The following is a 20,071-nucleotide window of genomic DNA, read 5'->3' as shown; positions in this document are numbered from 1 at the left end:
TTCTAGATAGCAGATTGAACTTGCTTCTCTTGATTGATCTTTTTAGGCATATTCCTTTTCTCAGTTTTTCTCAAGTGTTCAGTAAGACTGTACTGGAACACATTCTCTCTCAAATTATGTGTGTCAAAAAGTGACATAATGAATTTTAAATTTGAACAAACACTTTGGAAGACTTCTTTAAAGTGCATTATAGGTGTCCTGAGGAGAAAAAACAAAATAACGAACAAGAGTATCAGCAGCACGATAGTTCAGATAGGACTCAACAAGCTAAGTTTTCCTAAAAACATTTATATGAGCTTGGAATGACAGTTTAAAATCAAATACAACACTCAGGTTTTGTAAACAGGTGCTGACACTAAAAGTATTACTTCCTGAAGTGACAGAGGTTAAACATATGGAATAAAAATTAATTCAGGTTATAATACACAATATTCTCACTATGTTCATCACATTTTAGTTGGTATGCTAATAAACACTGGTTAAGTGTTTTAGCAATGAAGTATGGTATTTTAGCTGCTATGTTAAATGCATGTCTCTGCAATTGTGTGCTTTCGTTAGCACATTACATGTCGTATCATTGACTACCTTTAATTCAGATGTGATCTGAGCCACATAAATGTATTGGATTGAAAAACTAAATAAATATTTTTTATTTTGGAATTAAGTAATAGACTAGCCACAGTGATAGCCACACAGTTTGAATCCGGTTTCAATGTTTACATTTTCTAGATGAATTGCTCAATAGCTAATTGTAGCCTTGTCCATTACATTCAGTGAATGAATGCAGATTTAATATCAGTATCTAACTCCCTCTTTCAAATGCATGACACTATAAGTTAAAATTATTGTGAATAATTGGTGATTGGTGACATTGTTCAGCTCATATACCAAGAGCTATTATGGATGTTTATTTTTGAACTAATTACTGTATATGGTGAGATAAAAATGGCGAGAACAGTTGGATGTTCCTTATTTAATTAATGTTTAATTAATTGAAACAACTCTAACACTCCTGCATTGAGGTTCAAGTCATGTCCCATTAATCAATTTATGCAGTAAGCATTAAGTTGATTGGGCAGAGAAAGGCAGGCTAACTATAAGATTTATCTCATACAGAAAAAAGGTACTAGACCCAATAGACTAAAAGTCTAATTTAACTTATCTCCAAGCGTTAGAAACTTCAAGCTACACAATCAAAAAGTCTAGGTATTTGGACTAGGGCCAGCTCCAACTAATAAAAATCAACGATCCCCAATTTGATGTGAAACATCTTTAAATTTATTATGTGATATGCTTGACATAATATGGCATCCAAGATAATTTCTATCTGAAGAAAAAAAGAAGAGACTGTAGGGGATAGGGGAGGTAGACTCTGGGTTTCTGGCATTGAGGTACAGAAGGAGTTGGATCAGGTCTCACCCCACTCCTGGGATTTCTGTTTCTGCAGCTTGAAGTATGCTAAAGACCATATGCAGTTTGATTGAACATGAGGAAATATATAGGTAAGTAGATTGTTTAAATCAACCTCAAATTATAAAGAGCTGGTAGTTACCCCATGTTTATCCCTATACAATTAGTCAGTCAGTACCAGTGCAGAAGCTGGCAATATGGCCAGCACCTGAAATTCAGTGCATTAAAACAGCAACAGAAAGAAATGGGTGGTATTATATATGTCTTTACATCTAATTTAATAAACTTATTTTCTGAATGAAAATTGCTTTTTCAGATCTCTATAACACAGTTACACCGCTCAGTGTTGTTTGAGCTGTGTAGCTGTGTCTTTTCCAGATTTTCAAAATTGAGTAGCTACTGAGATAGCATGGTAGGTTCCAGCATGGGTCAAACATGTAACAAAAAAAAATTCCATAGTCCAACAAAGTTCTGTTTAAAAAAGCTTCATGAAATTAGAAAGAGTTACTACACATACAGAATAAAAGGCAGAAAAGAGAAAAAAAGGTTTATTCTGTTTCATTACAATCTTAGCTTTGTCAGAGACGGCTGGGGAGGTGACCTGGCCGGGACGCCCAGGAAGACTGGAGGAGGGCTTGCGTCTTCCCCAGATCATGTCGGGGGGAGCTTGGAAGCTCAACCCTGTAGGGGCCCATGGTCACTGCCAGGGGGCGCCCCTATGCCTTTGGAGCCCTGTACCTCAGCACTTCCGCCACACATGGAAGTGCTGGGGGGAAGAAGACTGGGGACACCTGAAGTGTTTCCAGGTGCACAGCTGGCACTTCCGTCACACAGGGAAGTGTCTGCAGAGGAGGGTCGGGAAGCACCTAGAGCCCATCCAGGCTTGCACTCCATTCGATGGCTGGAGTCAGGTGGAAGAGGACAGAGCTCGGAGGAGAGGAGTGGAGGCAGACCAGAGGAGTAAAAGGCATTGGACTTTAAGGCCTGGACTTAAGGGGTGATTGGTGCTGCGGCACTGGGTTGTGCACTTTGTCTTGTGTAAATATTGTAAATAAACGTGTGTGTGGTCAAACCATCATGTCTGCCTGTCTGTGTCCAGGCTGTACCCCACAGCTTTTTCATGTTAAACTGCTGTTATGTTCTATGATTAAAGGTTGTGTTACTTTTGTATGATGAACTTACAGCTTAAAGCCTTCACACCAGTATGTTCAATATGTTTAATACTTTAAGTACTATTTGAAACTGTTTTCCCTCCATGCCTTACCAACAGCAAGGCTGATCACAAACTGAACTAGCTTCTACTCAGAATGAGAATGAATTATTTGAATATTCCTTTTAGAATTCAGCTTGTAGGTATTATAATATAATCTTCCATTTCCTTTGTAGTAATGTAGACATGTTATAGTTACACTTAATGTGAAGTAAAATCTGCTCATAATCAATGCTGACCGTAAAATGTTTGATATACTTATTAAAAAAATGTTGGTGTTTTCCTTGAACAAATCCTTCCCTTACAGCAATTACTGTAGCACATTTCATTTTACTGTTCACTTTCATGGGTATTCATACATATCTTTAACAATCCCATGCCACATTATTCCAATCAAATATCTTTAACTGTGACTTCAGCCTACCCATACTGAGAAATGAAGAACTTAGCTGGGTGAGATAAAATGAGTTAGACAGTTCTCTTTATCTACCTCTTGTAAAATAATATGTTTTTGTCAGCAAGCTGAATTAGACAGCAATGGTGTTTTGAAGAGAAAAACAAGGCAATTACAAATAAAACTGTTATTTTAAATAATCAGAAAACCTCTAATAATCTTTTAAAAATCTGGTTCATTAATGCCCACGTGAGCACAACTTGCCATTAGTACGTATACATATTCATTCTTGGTGAAAACAGTTGCCTACACTTTTTAAAATGTTTATTAACTTGTAAAGCTGAAGAACTGGCATTTCCAGCACTCTAACATGAAAGACCAACACTTCTGCTATGGTGTAGAAAGTTCACCAGAGGCTATTATTCCTCATGTAGTTAAAGATGTTAGGAGCATCATGGGAAGTGCTAATCAATACGTACGGAAATATAACAAGGACAGGCGGTGGGTAGACAGAGTGGTGTACACTGCATCTAAAACCATTGATGGTCAGTTACCCACTATGAAATCATTTTATTTTTCCAGACTGAAACCTAAAAATATTAATATCTTATATGACTCGTATACTCTCCTTCCATCTGTTAAACTTCTCAAAACAATCTAAACCAGGAAAATTGAATTTCATAACAACACTTACCCACAAGCACGAAGCTAATGTCTTGACCTCAAGAGTTTTCTCTCTCTATTATAGCAAAAAATCTTGGAAGGAGATGAGACGTGATTTTCCTGGAGAAACACACACATCCCGCGAGACGAGTCTTTGTGCCAAGAGATTTAACCACAGCCACAAAGAGCAGAAGACAAAGTAGAACATCATAAAGAATTCAAAAACATTGGCACAGTACACATGCAGAGCAGGTCAGAGATAATGGAAGTACGAAAATTCGAATGTCTCAAAAAAGGGTAGTAAAGATCGCATTAGCTCAAACAGAAATTATTACTTGGTGAAATAACAGAACAGCGAAAAGAGATTGAATACATTGTTTGGATTATTTGTAGACAGACTTGCAGATCGTCCAATTTGTGTTGGCATCAGGGAAAAAAAGTAGTGTTTCTTCCCAATGAAGAGGCGTATCCGTGAGAATTAAAAAATTTGCTGTTTGGTGAAAGTGAAATCCACATATACGAGCGATTGAGTGAGCAGGGGGCGAAGCCTCCTAGTTTTATGAAAATTTAGTTGAAAATTACTATCTCTGTTTTTGTTAAACTGGTTGTTTGGATGTTCTGTGAAATAATATCCACTATCTTCCTTATTATGCAAGTCTATATTGTTGATTACTTTTACAATCTTTACAAAATTATATTGCATGCAACAGACACTGTTAGGACAGTAAATTAATTTATTTATGAAAATAGAACTTATTTGTAGTATTGTTAATTATTTCTGATAACCGCAGCAGAAAGAAAAAAGTAACTGACAGCAAAAAAATGGAATAAATCTTACTAAAAATTCAACATTGCAAACAATGTGATTAATGAAGATGAAATAAGTAATGCTTGGCACATCTGCTGATTTAATTCATACCAATATGGACGTATAGTATTCAGATTAGATTTGTAAGCAACACAAAAGGTTTCTGAAAATTACAACAATGATTTTAAAAAGGCCTGAAATTTATATTTTCTTAATTGGCATATTTCATAATTTAAATGATTTAAAATACTTACTCCACTGTGATGCTGTTATGCCATCTTTAGTTATCTCCCACTGAAATACAGCATTGACCTTCTTTACAAGTTCTTTACCAACATCTTTAATGCGACGGCCAATTTCTGCAAAAATTAGGTCACTTTGAAGAGCCTAAGAAAAATAAGAGACACTGCCTCAGCTTTTTATCCTCTTCATCTAAATGAAGCCCTTAAATATTTTGGATATTTTTGATCGCTGCATGGCTTTTTTGAGAGTGTAAAGATAACTGAAATGGGAGAGACATGTATATGTTTGTTGTGCTAATTTTTTTAATAACAACATTTATTTATATAGCATATTTTCATACAAATGATGTAGCTCAAAGTGCTTTACAGGATGAAAATAGAGTAAAAACGACTAAATCTGCTAAAAAATAAAACTAGGTAATATTAATTAACATATAATAAATGTAAAGTCCGACGGCCAGTGAGGACAGAAAAAACAAAAACAAAAAAAACTTCAGATGGCTGGAAAAAAAAAATCTGCAGGGGTTCCGAGGCCACGAGACCGCCCAGCCCCCTCTATGCATTCTACCTAACATAAATGACCTCAATCAGTCCTCATGGTATTCAGGGTTCACATGGAAGAACTTGATGATGATGATCATGTGGACTTCTGGCCTTTAATCCTCTTTAATAGAAGAAGAAATTAGTTATTTTTAATGAATTACTACTCCAAATGTTTTAATGACTCTGATGTATGCATTTAAACATGCTGTATAGGTAACAATATTACTACTGCTACTATTACTAACATTACAAGAAATTTGTATGTAATTTGTAATAAACATTACAGGCAGAAAGAGAGTGTGTGACATGTGCCCTTCAATGCATGTCTTATACATGTTAAAAATCCATGATTTGCCTTTGTGAAGGGTTGTGGTAACAAAACATTTGTTTTTGTAGTATAATTGCCAAGAATACACCAAGTGGCATCTGAATTCAGTTGTTCTCAGTAATGGCTCATCTGCTGATCATCCTGATAGTCTACCACTATAGTCCTACCTCCAAAAGGAAAAGACTAAAACAGGTAGTGTGAAAGTAGAAATAAATCAATTCTTGGCACATTAACTCTTTTTTGCATACATTTTACTTAGGATATTAACATACATACTCAGTTAAAAAAATGTTTTAGTATTGGTGAAAAGGAAAACTAAAGATTTCAATCAGCAGGGCCCATAAAAATAACAAAAGAAGAAACCATTTTTTATAGAAACCAGTCTAAAATGTACAACTGTAATTGTGCATTTCTGTGGATGTGTAACATTTGTCATCATGAATAACAGGTCATCAACAGTTATTTTGTACTCCAATTATTTGCACATGATACAATTCTGCCCAAAAAAAAAATACACAATGGTATAAAACTGTCATGGTTAGAGAAAAAACGTGCACGAAAGATGTCTGTCTCGCTGCACCCCATTTATCTGCTCAGAGAATTTTCTCAGATTTTCATACATATTATGTATATTCACCCAAGGGCAGTGGTGAGCTAAGTTGTTAACATCATCTCCAGAGTGATACAGAGGATTGAATCGCTGTCTCCTGACTCCCTGATCTTTAACCGGTGTACACTGAACAAAACATTACCAATATTTCACTTGCCCAACTTGTCACAACCAATTGCTTGATCAGTGCTACGGGAACATCTAAAACCGTTATGAACAGACAACAAATCTGACGCTGGGTTCATCAGATCATTACTGTGTCTAGCTTATTCCAATCTATAAACCCGTCTTTAAGAGAAAAAATGCCACAAAGCAAACAAATTAAAGTCTGAAACAAAGATTCTGTTGAGTACCTGTGCAAGATACAGTGCAAACTGGTATGTGTTTGAAAAATCCTGTGAAGACATTAATGAACTAACGGACACTGTAAGTTTTTACATAAAAGTCTGCGAAAACAACATAATACCCACAAAATCAGCCAAAATATACCCTAATAACAAGCCAAGGATTACCAGAAATCTAAAATAATTGATATCCTGAAAAAATAGGGCATTTCAACTTGGAACATTACATACATATACATACATACATATGTACATCTTTATATATATATATATATATATATATATATACATATATACATATATATACATACATATATACATATATACATATATATATATACATACATATATACATATATATATATACGCATATATATACATATATATATACATACATATATACATATATATATATATACATACATATATACATATACATATATATATATATATATATATATATATATACACACACACACACACACACACACAACATACACATACAGTATATAGTCACACACGTGTGAGTAGGAGGAAGCTGTATGGTCTGTTACCTCTACAGTCTGACTCATCCCTAAAGACCAATGTACACTACACCCCATGCAACAAGGTGCCCATTTTGTAATAAATAACAACCTTTTGTATCGGGTGGCAGAACACGAGGGGGAGGTGTGATCACTTTTATAATCTGAGCCCTGAGAAAACACTAGAGTGAATTAAGCTCTGATTTTTTTGGCCCAGAATTAATGAGGAGGTCCGACACTTTTGCATGTACTTTCAAGAATGTCAATTGCGACAGATTCCTAGGAAGGACCGTGCTCCTCTAGTTCCATTACCCTTACTTGACAACCCATTTGAGAGAATTTAAAGACCTCGGTATATCATCCTCAAACCGATTGTCTAGTCGAGAGGTTAAATAAAACTCTCAAACAGATTCTACGAAAGGTAGCCAATGATGATGGAAGGAACAGGGATTAGCTCCTCCCTCTCATCCTTTTTGCATATCGGGAGGTCCCACCAGCATCTATAGGGTTCTCACCCTTTGAGTTATTATATGGACAACCCAGAGGTATATTGGATATCTTAAAAGAGGGTTGGGAGGAGGAGGCACTCTCTTCTATAAATGTACTTGAGTATATCACACAATTACGCAATAAATTTCCCAAAATTAGACCTATTCTAAAGTCTCACATGGAGAAGGTGCAAGCAGCCTAGGTCCGTTGCTATAACTGTGGTACGTCTCTTTGGGAGTTCTGCCTGGGAGATTGCGTCATAGTTTTATTTCCTACCTCACACTCCAAATTACTGGCATATTGGCAAGGCCCATATGAAGTTAATTAGAGGAAGTGGTCGGTTGATTATTTGGTTAAACAACCAAATTGCTGACCCAGTGAGAGGATTTAAAACGTGAATTTGCTGAAACTGTGGAAGGAAAGGGAACTCGGTCCCTCCTCCGGACAGCCCCGCTCACTCTTCGCTCACAAATTAAACCTTAACTTCGGTGATAATCTGACTCGCCTACAACGACAGGAGCTGGAAGCAGTTATCCTGTCTGTCCCAGAGGTAGTAAGTGAACAACCCGGACGAACATCCCTGGTTGCGCATGACATTGTGACGACGGCCATATCGTCTTCCCAAGGCAAAAAAAATGCAGAAGTGGAGTTGGAGATCTATATAGATATATGCATCTTTCCCAAGAAGACTCATGGCTGTATTAGCTCAAAAGGGTGTTTCTACTAAATACTGAGCAAAGGGTCTGAATACTTACGACCATGTGATATTTCAGTTTTTCTTTTTTAATAAATCTGCAACAATTTCAAAAATTCTTTTTTTTGTCTGTCAATATGGGGTGCTGTGTGTACATTAATGAGGGAAAAAATTAATTTAAATGATCTTAGCAAATGGCTGCAATATAACAAAGAGTGAAAAATTGAAAGGAGTTTGAATACTTTCCGTACCCACTCTATAAGGTGGGATATAGTATATCACAGAATTTTATTCCCCAATGTTACTTAACATTAAACTCACAATGAGTGAGACCAATGTTCAACACATCTTATATATCAGTTTAAAACAGAAAAGAAAAATCAACAGATTAATGACATCCTTGCTATTAAAATTTACCAAATAAGGAATTAAACATAAATTTGAATATGCATTTTAATATGAAAATTACAGCTACATACACATAAATTTTCACCAATATATTAGATAAATATATGCTACAGATTTCTTCAGTAAATATAAACTGGCTAACATTACTGACAAATTTGTCTTAAAAATGTACAAAGTACAAAGATAAACAAAGGGTAAAAGTGCAAAGGATTCATGTAGACTTAGGGGCTTTCTGCAAATACAAGAACAAAACACTACTTTTTGTCAATATTTATCATGCAAACAAAATCAATGTATTATCAGAAACAATAAGGGTACAGACTTCTGTTAAGATACATGAAAGTATGTATTACAAATAAATTAAGCACTACTAGAATATAAGTACTGTCACATGTTCAGAATAACTTTTTTGCTTGCACATCCAACACTTGCCTATTCTACAGTGCTATGATAAATAATAATGTAGCAGAATATGTAATTTAATTGTTTAATAGAAAACATAAATCAGCATACTTTAGGTACTTTATACTGTTCATTAATTTCTGCTTTCACCTTATAACTTAATTTAATTTCAGAATTGTATTTTATACTTTTATTAATAATACTGTTTGATACTGGGTCTGGCAGCTGCTTACCTTCTGTTGCTTCTTAGAAGGTGAAGTTACTGGTACATCGCAAAGGTCCACATATGAATCACCAAGAACAATTTGGTTAGTCTCTTTTACCTGTAAAATCAACCAATTTAAAGAAATACACTGCAAAAAACAAAATCTAAGCAAGTGAAATGTACTTATATCATGACGTTAAATCTTTTTTTCCTCATTGTAAGAATTATTGACTTGTCAAAAAACTTGTATTTACAATTATTTAGCATGTTTTGAGAAATCTTGTCAAGTAAATTTTGCTTACCCCATTGGCATTTTTTGCTAAATAAAAGCAAAACAACTCTCATTTAAAGTTTTTTTGTCTAGTTTTTGCATATGCATTTTTTGCAGTGTATATATGACAAAACCAAAAAAATGTATGTAAGGAACAAAATAAATAAATAAAAACAAAAAAGTGAGTGAAAATGATATGAAAGATACATCTGTCTAAAGTGACTGGTTATCCAATACAAGTCGTATTGTGCTGATTGTGTAATAAATTATAGATGCATATATTGTTAAGGCATAGTTATAAAATAAATGCATATACAGTTTTACTTTTATTTACAATACTGAGAAATGTACCATATCCCTTTCATTAAAATAATGTGTAAATACATGCAGATACATGACTGCTGATAATTACAACTAATTATTCATCACTTGAACATTTATAGAATCTCTATATATAATCTTCATTTGGGTCTTCATCTTTGTTTGTCCACGAATGAATTAGAAGAAGAAACAGCACTAGATGGCAGTAGAGAGACAGCTAAAACATAGGCATTGCATTAAGAATCTCCTCCAGGCTTATACTACTGAAGACTGTAGTACTCCAGTCACACCTCAAAACACAGACATTCAAACTAAACAAATTGTTGTGCTTTAAATTAATTAAAGAGATCTTCATTTAGATCTTGATCTTTGTCCGCGAATTCCACGCATGCGTAGACCACCTTCCAGTTTAGTATCTTGTTGTTACTCACGGATGTCAACAATGTGCTGGAATAACGAAAGGGGTGGTGGACAGTGTTACGCTGGTTAGCTCCTGAGGCCTGGTTAGAGAATGAGATTGCCGAAGATAAAAGGTACGTGCCTACATAACATACGAATGAAAGAAAGACAGTGGGTAAAATGAATGACAACGTAACAGCACGTTCTGGAAATTATTATTGTTACGTTGTAGCCGGCGAGTTATACTGTGCCTTGCTCACATGTCAGTGAAGTGATCCCTATTTATGCTTTAAAGAGCCTGGATACCTATGTGTCCCCCTTTTATAACCATTGCTCCGTGGTTGAGAAGACATCGTGAGAGGAAACGATAGCGTTGTGAAAACGAGACGGACTGTGAATGGACAGAACCAGAAATGCTCCTACACCACCACATAATTACTATTCGGACAGTGATTCCGAGTAGGCCGTTCCTATCAAATCAATGTCCAAGGGTTTTCTTTTGAAATTTTGTTTCCCTTATAAAAAATCATAATGCTGTGCGACGAAGGGCCCAGTTCACGACTGGCAGCTGCCCTTCACAGACAACTTTAACATACGCAACGTAGTTGGGCGCACACGGCTAGTAATAATATAATCAGAACACTAAGGCAAAGCAGTTGTACTCATTCTAAAATTGAAAAACACAATAAAAGTTTTCTTTTGCCTTCCTGCATTATTCTTACCTTCATCTGAAAATGTATTCTGCTTCCTTCTTGCCACATCTCAGTCTGAAGTGACTGACCTGGAATGACTGGCTTCATAAAGCGAACCTTAAAAAAAAGATCATTACATTTTAATAGCTGTTCTTCTGCATTTTGCTCATCACAATGATTCTGGTATTAAAATCAGCAGAAAAAGTCATTAATGTTCCATAATTCAGTTTACACTGAATCTAGTGTATTTAGTTACACTTTTCGGGATGCTTCTATGCAGGTAGAAGTATAAAAATATACTGTTTCATTAATAAGAAGCCAACAACAAGTATACTTTTAAATAACAAGAGAAGTGGCAGTTGGCGATGTTAAATATATATTTTTACTTTGTTAAAAATATTTATTTCTTGGTGAGGGCTTTGTTTTTCTTTGAATGAACTTCTTTCAATTAAAAAATTAAAATCAAATGTTTCTCATTTTTTCAGTGCAAGATGATGGTTCTTCAGCAGTGATTTTTTTCAAACCATTCTTACTAATTTTTACAAAGAGAGGTGACAACAATAGTGGAGGGCACTGTGTATGTGTGTGTGTGTGTATATATATATATATATATATATATATATATATATGTATGTATATAGAAGCCACTATGTAAGGCAATACCTTAACAATAGAATCCCTGATGCCTATGAAAATATTTGGAATGCCGAGCCATGTTAAATTCCTTCGCACCTCGTCTTCAGCGTCTTTGTTTTGCAAATGTGTCAATCAGCACAGGCAGCAAACAGCTTGCTATCCCATCTCCTACCAAGGTAGCTGAAGTTAGGTCAAAATTCTCAAAGCTCAAGTCTGAAGGTGTCTGGAATAGTATAAGGTAAATAATATATTGTTATTTGGAATACATACATTTCATGTGTGTTCCGTGTCTGCAATGATCTGTGTAAATGCAGGATGACAGGAAATGCAAGGAAAGAAATGTTAATTAACAGAAACATTTTTCATGTAATGACAAAATGCTAACAAGAAGTGTATATTGTGTGAAGACTGAAGTCCAAATATTAAATAAACACTTTCACAAAAGGTATAGCAAAACACATATGCTTAAATTCAAGAATATAACTGAAGAAAAAAGAAATTATTCAGTTTACATGTTTATCAACTTGGCTGGTGCAGAGGAAAGAACCACTGCCTCATAATCAAAAGATCGAGGGTTTGAGCCTGGATCTTTCCTACATTTACCGTTTTGAGCAGTGAGCTGGTATTATTATATAATAAAAACATCCATTTGATTTGAGTCTTTAACACCCAGTATAAGTTTTTGCTACTTGTAAAAAAGTAACACTGAAGGGATATAAGAGGAAACACCAACGCTGCTGAATCATGTCTTCCTAGTATCTTGTTGTCAATTGAATTTTTTTTATTCAGTTTTATTCTTGAACAAAAATACACTTATTTTGTTATACCTTTGTGAACGCGTTTATATTCCAGTAACCACTTGAATGACATCAAATCTGCCCCTGCCTCTCTCATGCATAAACACAGACATTCACACATGAAAATATCACTATTTGAAAATGCTATGTCATTTGAACATGTTTGTTTTTTTTTCCGATCTAGCCCAAAGTTCACGTTATGGCGCATGGTATTGAGAATTCTTTTTGGGAATAGACACTGCCAGCATGGTACTGCCAGATCTAAACACTAGCGTGGAGAATTACATGTGTACTGAAGTGACTTTAACTGCATATGGAAGTCCCACTTTATTTATGGCGCCAAGCCAAGTTGTGTTGAGGTGCAGGAGTCTATTAGCCAGTGAAAGCGACGTAAAGAAGTTGGCGGTTCTGCCTTTGTTCAGAAACGGCTCCTTAAACTTTATGACCACAGTCTCGGAAAGTCTTTCTCCCGTAGGACGACTGGGAAATGTATGCATTCCAAAAAACAATATTTTTTTACCGTATACAATTCCAGACACCTTCAGACTTCAGCTCTGAGAATTTTGCATCTGACTTGACTCCAGCTGCACTGGTGGGGGATTAGTAAACAGGCTGCTTGTGCTGATTGACACATTTACAAAACAAAGACGCTGAAGACAAGGTGCAAGGGACTTCAAGTTGGCCCAGTATTATGAATATTTTTGTAGGCTTTAGATATTCTAGTGTTAAGGGCTTATATGATAATTCTCCGCTAAGACACAAGAGGGCACTGTAAAATAACAATCTCACTTCTAATTTCTCCTCTGCAGAAAGAAAGACTGACATATATCTACCAATGACATCACCTCCAGGGTTAGACCACCTGGACATACCTTTTCTTCCAAGAATCCTTCAAAATAGGAAACACCGCCATCTTGGGCAATCTAAACAATTCTTCCACACAACTCAATTTTGTACTGTACAACACATATATTTGTATGTCTTTTGCACACTTATAATATACAGGTTTGCTTTCAAGGTGCCCTGAATCTCTTTCTTTGTCTTATCCTAGTATGCCAAAATGATTGAATTTACCTGCACTATAGCATATTTTTAGTGTATGCTGCAAGAGGCTGAGCTTCAGTTTCACCACATGCAGAGAACATTTGTGCACACTAAAACATTGCTTGCAATTTCCTTTAGTTACAGCCTAGTACATTCAAAGCTTTTAATATTTTTTTAATATTTAGATTATTTAATTTAGCCTTAAAAAATAAATTTGTCTATTTGTATATTTTATGTAAATATTTTGTGTCTTTGTTGTGTCCTGTGCATTTTTGTGTGTTGCTGCATGTTAATTTAAATGTTATGATAAGTTCACTGTTCTTTTTAATAGTGTGTATTATTTTGGACTTGCATAAGGGATGTGCAGCACACAGCTAAACTCAAACTACATTTAATTCAGTACTGGCTACTTAGAAAGTGAATGCTGAAACAAGAACTTGGAATAAGGTACTGCACAATAATTAATGGTTTCTCACCACATGGCCCTACATAATTCTCTTGAACAAAAGGTTTTCTATCATTTGCTACCGCCACACACCAAGGTGAATGCCTGAACTCTCTGTTGCTGGAATCACTCATGTATTAAACAATACTAAATTCTTCCCACTATTTTGAATTCAAAGCTTTTAGAAAATAACCAAAAGTTGTTGGATTTATGCACCATTGTTCACATGTATTGTTATGTTCAGTACTGGAATGAAAATTACTATTACAGCAAACAAAAAACATCTCTCAGATGAAGCATGTACAGGCACAGGTTTTAAAATGAAATGCTTCAATTCTTTTTTATTTCTTTTTCTTCCTCTTCTACAAGTATTTAATATTGCCAAATAATGCCATTTAATAAGAGCAAAATAAAGACATACTGTATGGCTTGTGTAAAGCTTGAGCATACAGTAACCAAGCTTACAAAGTCACATAACCTTATAAATGCTCTAGCTGCAGAAATATGCATTAACAACACCCATTGTGGATATATACCATGAGACATATCTGGTCTAGTTACAATTTGTTTAACAGTATTTGAGCTGCTTGCAACTGAGATTTCTTTTATATAGCTTCTTTAACATTCAGTTAAGTTTTAAAGACTTACATTTATTTGCTTAGCAGATGTTTTTATCTAAAGTGACTTTGTTTTTTGTTTTTTCTGTCCACCCTGGCCATCGGACCTTACTTATTCTATGTTAATTAATGTTGACTTATGTTTATTTTTTATTGTGTCTTCTATTTTTCTATTCATTTTGTAAAGCACTTTGAGCTACATTTTTTGTATGAATATGTGCTATATAAATAAATGTTGATTGATTGATTAATTGCAAAAGAGGTAAACAATCAAGTAAAATTAGGCTAGGGACTGTTTACTCAGCAAGTACAGCATCAGGCAAGTCAGCATCAATGGGTTAACACACTAAATGTATGGGAGAAATAGGCAGCAATTTCTCTGAATAAAGGGACAAAGAGTGTGAAGTTCTGAGTTATCTCAAACTGTTTGAATTAAGATGCATCTTAATAATCTGAAAAATGATGTGATATACCATCAATTTTCCCCTGCTAAGGTGCACATGAACTTTTTTCTATGAAAGGGGTGCCACTTTGCATTGACATTGATGAATATCCTCAAATTATGGACTTTTTTTTACAGTACTGCAGAAAGTGCTCATGGTCAGGTCCTGAACTATTTTCCAGAATTTAGGAAAGAGAAATCATTAGTGCACGGAATGGCCAAAGTCTTTAATAATATTGTTTGAATTTCTAAAGCAGCATGTGTTAAATATATCTTGAACAGATGATGTCTGTATTCCAGTAATAGTTTGAGCTAACTTTTCCATCCTCTCTAGTGTTTTGTGGTTATGAACTGAAAAGGTACAATACCAGAAATATAATATAGCCAAAGAGGATGAACTTGATTGTAGGTTAACGCTGACAAATTAGTCAAAAATTGAGGTTCAAATATTCATATTAAAAATAACTATATATTCAGATATATTTGAATCTGTGTAAAATTTCTAAGACCTATATGTAATAGCATTACTACTATTATTACTATTTTTAATTTTTGGGGCAGAGCATTTGTTAAGAATTACATTCTTATGACACCTGCAATGCTGCTTAAAAGACATACATGAAAATTCAAATGAATGTGACACTTGAAAACACAGCCCTTCACAAAACGTGAACACAAAGTAACACCATTAAAGAGAAAGCAGAATGCATGCAATGGAAATTAAAATCCCAGGCAAAATCTCTCTTAATTTCTCAAATTCATTAAACATAGCCATAATTCATTTTTGTCTTCCCACTTATGTTGTGTTTGCTCCAGGACACCAGTGCTTCTCTTTTATATAAATGAAGGCACAGTGAGTCTTATGTGTTTCACAAAAGAATGTACTATAGCTGGCATTATAATGATCTTTAACTATTTCCTCCACATTATAATTGTTTATTTAGCAAATGCATTTATTCACAGCAACTTTGAAAAAAATGAGACTGAGTATTCATAGGGAAACTACAATGTTAACAAGCAATATAGAACAAAATATAAAAGGAAAGCACAAGAAGTGTAGGGAGTGTATGGGACCCAGATTGATACTTTATAGTGCTGAGAGTTGTTGGTGATGGAAAGCAGTCAAAGAAAACATAGAGAACTAAATTCAGCCCAGTCTCTCTTTTGAATGTCATATCAGCAGCCAATTAATACCCAGGCTATGTTTGAAGGCACAAGTTCTCAGAGGTAGCAAAAATTGCTGGCTGTTATAAAAACAAAATGAAAATCAGAAATACATTAGTTATTTTCAATTATTATTAATAAAAAAGTAAACCAGTTTTTGCTTACTGCAAAAGAGGCCTAACAGTTCTAAAATAAACAGCACTTAAGTCAGGGATCTCATGTTCAATACCAACAGCAAAAGGGCCTGGAGAAGAACAATAGTTTCAGGATGTATTAACAAATGTTATAAGTACAACTGTAAATCCAGGAGCCTCAAGTTCTATAGGAACATTTGTGCTAAAATGTATTGTGTTAGACTTTAAGATAGAATCCTTTCCATTTTACTAATAGCAATACAAGCTAGTGTTTCGAAGTTATTAAAAAACTGACTGTGGAAGTAATGTGCAAAAAGGGATCTGTAAAAAAAAAAAATTGTATTGTATAGCCTGTTTGGAGCAACACAATGCCAAACATAGTGCAACATAAAACAAACAACTGTTCTTTTATATTATCAGATTTTACCTTTGAATTTGACTTTTTAAAAATACTTTCAAATTATATTTGAATAATGTCACTCAATTTGGCAATCCTACTGTACAGCTATAAAAATTGGTAATTCCATTATTGCACAGGTCCTCTGTGATGCCAAGATGAGATGGACAAACATTGTGGCTCAGTGACCTGCATCAACCCGTGATTCATTTATTTTGAGGAAAATTTGCACTGGAAGATGACTTGCTGATGGTGCTGTACATAATGGCTGGCTTGTTGGTTAAGGCAACCAGCTGAATCCTGATGTTTTTCATATGGCCTATACTGTTCATTGTAACAGCAATCATGTAATTACATGTGCCAGGTGCTAGTAGCTACCCGCTCAAATGCTGGTGCCATATGCCTTTCATCGAAATCCAGAGCACAGAGGAGAGGTGCTACCAATGCCTCATATGGCATAATTATCTTATACCCCCTGACCTTGCTGATATGGAGCCAGATCACTCTGCCCCTTATCTACCTTCTGACAACTGTATATATTGCACTAGCATGGCTATTTCACTCAAAGGCATATGTTAAGTGTTTAACCTGATTCTGCTTCAGCTGTCTCAGCTGCCAAATCTGTAATTTTGGACTGCGCTAGCATAATGCTACAATTGCAGATCAAAATCAGGGAGCACAGATGCGCTTTTTCCCCCTCCAGATGTGCTCACACTGCCAGTATTGAGCGATTTGCTTCTTTGTTTGAGGCCAGAATATTTTTTTTTTAATTTAGGCATGTTATGGCTGGTAGAGCTCACACGTTCACGACAATTCAACATATTTGCATTTGTTGGTGACATATGTGCTTAGGCCACCAAATAAAGTTTTCTTGCATAAGGGGCGAGGCCAACTCTGATGTTCATTCTAACATGTTTCAGATTCTCAGTTTAATACTGTACCATTTACAGTAATGCTTCAGTTAACAAAGCAGATGTGTTCTGGAATTCCTCAGTAATAAACTATGTAACCAGAGGTGGATTTAACATAAGAGGAATATGTGTTGTATTTTAGAAACCCGTTCAGGTGTAGGCATGGTGGGATTAAAGCGTGGGTTTGCACAGGTGGGGCTAATGTTGTCTGTCTCCTTATTTCTTGGCCATGTTCCATTGGTGTGAGTGGCCATCGACAGATCCAACAATGTGGTTCCACACACTCTCATCTGGATTATTCACTCCTAGATATTCACCCCATCAAGATTCTGTGGGGTTTGAAATGGGCTTTGCACACAACACACCCCTCAAATACCGCACAACTTAAGGGACTTCTTCATAAAAAGGTGGAAAAAAAATTTTCTCCCAGTCCACGTCAGAGAAGAAATGCCAACTTCAGTCTGTTTGTGCCAAAGGGGGCAATACCAGTTATTTGAGCCAAGGTTTGACTTTTTTCCACAGTTGGAAATGGATTGTTGCAAAGCCAAATTTTCATTGTTTTTTTTCTTATTTACATCCCCTTTATAAAAAGATATTGTTCAAATGAAGATCAAATCTTTTTATGCCCGCATATGTTAAAAAAGAAAAAAAAAATGAGGTTGAGTTATTTTTTTATGGATTGGCTGGCTATCTCTGACTTCCAGTCTGTTCTTTTGTAATTCACCGTTTCTTTTAAACAAGGAAAAGTTTTACATAAAAAGATCACGAAGAAAAGTTTGATGAAGTCAAGGTCACATTCATAAATAAGAACAATTGGATGTATGAATCTATGAGCACAAAACTGAAAGACACATTCAAATGTAACAAATTTTTTTTTAACTTTATGGTATGCTAGTGTTCATAGGGTAAAATCTTGGCACATTTGTGAAACATGATCAAAACTTGTGGCAGCCTTTCCAGCAGCTCTGTGTATGACTTTATCTTTCTAACTTTTTTCTCTATTTTTCTTTATTTCACTCTTAACTCCTACCACTTTCTTTTATGTAGACTCGTTCCCTGGACACTTTTTACTACTTGGACATAGATTTTGACACGCCGAGACTCATCTATTCAAGTAGTCAACTTCAAGCGCCGAGAACAAATGCCTGTGCCGGTGTGGTTCCCTATTTAGCTGATGAGGTAAGAAGGCTGTATCGTGGCAACAGAGCTGGTACTAAGTTAAAAGCCAAGCGTCTAGCAAGAAAGTGGCGCTAGAAACCTTCGGTGCCTTCTGTGATCCTGGGAAATGTGAACCCACTACCAAATAAGATCAACGAACTGGCTGCGCTGGTGAAAAATGTCAGGACCTAAAGTGTCAGGACAGTTTGGACACGTCATTGTTGTTATTGTTTACATCCCTCCTTGGGCGAACGCGGAGATAGCGGGTGACATCATCCATTCCGCAGTTGCTAAATTACAAACGCACCCATGTGATGCTGGACAAAACATTACCTGCCTTCTCCCAGTATGTGGATTGTAACACCCGGGGAAACAGGACTATTGACCTGCTGTATGCAAACATTAAAGACGCATACAGCGCCACCCCGCTGCCTGCGCTTGGGAAAGCAGATCATAACCTGGTTCTGCTTCAGCCTCACTACAAACCAAGAATGAGGGAGCTACCTACAACCACACGCTCATTCAGGAAGTCGTCCCCTGAGGCAGAGCAGGCTCTGAGAGACTGCTTTGGAACTATGGACTGGGATATCCTGCAGGGATCATATAGTGAGAACATTGAGGAGGTTGTTGACTGCACTACTGACTACATCAACTTCTGTATAGACATTGTAGTTCCAGTAAGAACAGTACGCTGCTATGCTAACAACAAGCCATGGATTACAAGTGACATCAAGGGCCTTTTGAACCAGAAGAAAAGGGCTTTTAAATGGGGTGATCGGCATGAGCTCAAGCGCGTGCAGAAGGAACTCAGAGTCCAGCTCAGGGCAGCGAAGTAGCAGTACAGGAGAAAGCTGGAGCAGAAGTTGCAGAATAACAGCATGAAGGAAGTGTGGGATGGGATGAAGATCATCACTGGCTGAAGCTCGAGGCAGGGTGCCACCGAGAGGGACGTGGAGAGAGCAAACTAAAAGAACAACTTTTTTAACAGGTTTGACCACCCTAACCCACTCTCACCTCGGAGTACTGCATCCTCCACCCATCCTTCTGCTGATACCAGCATAGGAGAGACATCCCCACCCACAATTACAGCAGCACAGGTAAGCAGAGAGCTGAGGAGACTGAGGATGCCAGCAAAGCAGCGGGTCCAGATGGAGTATCGCCACGACTGCTGAAGGCCTGTGTGCTGGAGCTGGGGAGTCTTCTACAGTGCATCTTCAACCTGAGCCTGGAACAGGGGAGAGCCCCAAGGCTTTGGAAAACATCTTGTATCACACCTGTCCCAAAGGTATCATGTCCTAGTGAGCTGAATGACTTCCGGCCTGTCGCTCTGACGTCACATGTGATGAAGACCATGGAGCGGCTGCTGCTT

At 36.2% G+C, this 20,071-nt stretch overlaps 1 protein-coding gene across 1 annotated transcript in view; it reads right to left on the bottom strand.

The window, feature by feature from the left end:
• Nucleotides 1–20,071, bottom strand: part of hsd17b4 (hydroxysteroid (17-beta) dehydrogenase 4) — a 203,241-nt gene that overhangs the window by 18,919 nt on the left and 164,251 nt on the right. Inside the window, exons 20-22 of the mRNA XM_039758980.1 lie at nucleotides 10,988–11,074; nucleotides 9,303–9,392; nucleotides 4,740–4,872 (exon numbers count right to left, since the gene is read on the bottom strand). Of these exons, the coding sequence (XP_039614914.1) occupies nucleotides 4,740–4,872; nucleotides 9,303–9,392; nucleotides 10,988–11,074 (310 nt within the window). The remainder of the gene's footprint in view (nucleotides 1–4,739; nucleotides 4,873–9,302; nucleotides 9,393–10,987; nucleotides 11,075–20,071) is intronic.

The sequence above is a fragment of the Polypterus senegalus genome, chromosome 7, assembly GCF_016835505.1.
Source record: "Polypterus senegalus isolate Bchr_013 chromosome 7, ASM1683550v1, whole genome shotgun sequence".
Classification (NCBI taxonomy): Eukaryota; Metazoa; Chordata; class Cladistia; order Polypteriformes; family Polypteridae; genus Polypterus; species Polypterus senegalus.
This window is presented reverse-complemented; position numbering and strand designations above follow the sequence as displayed.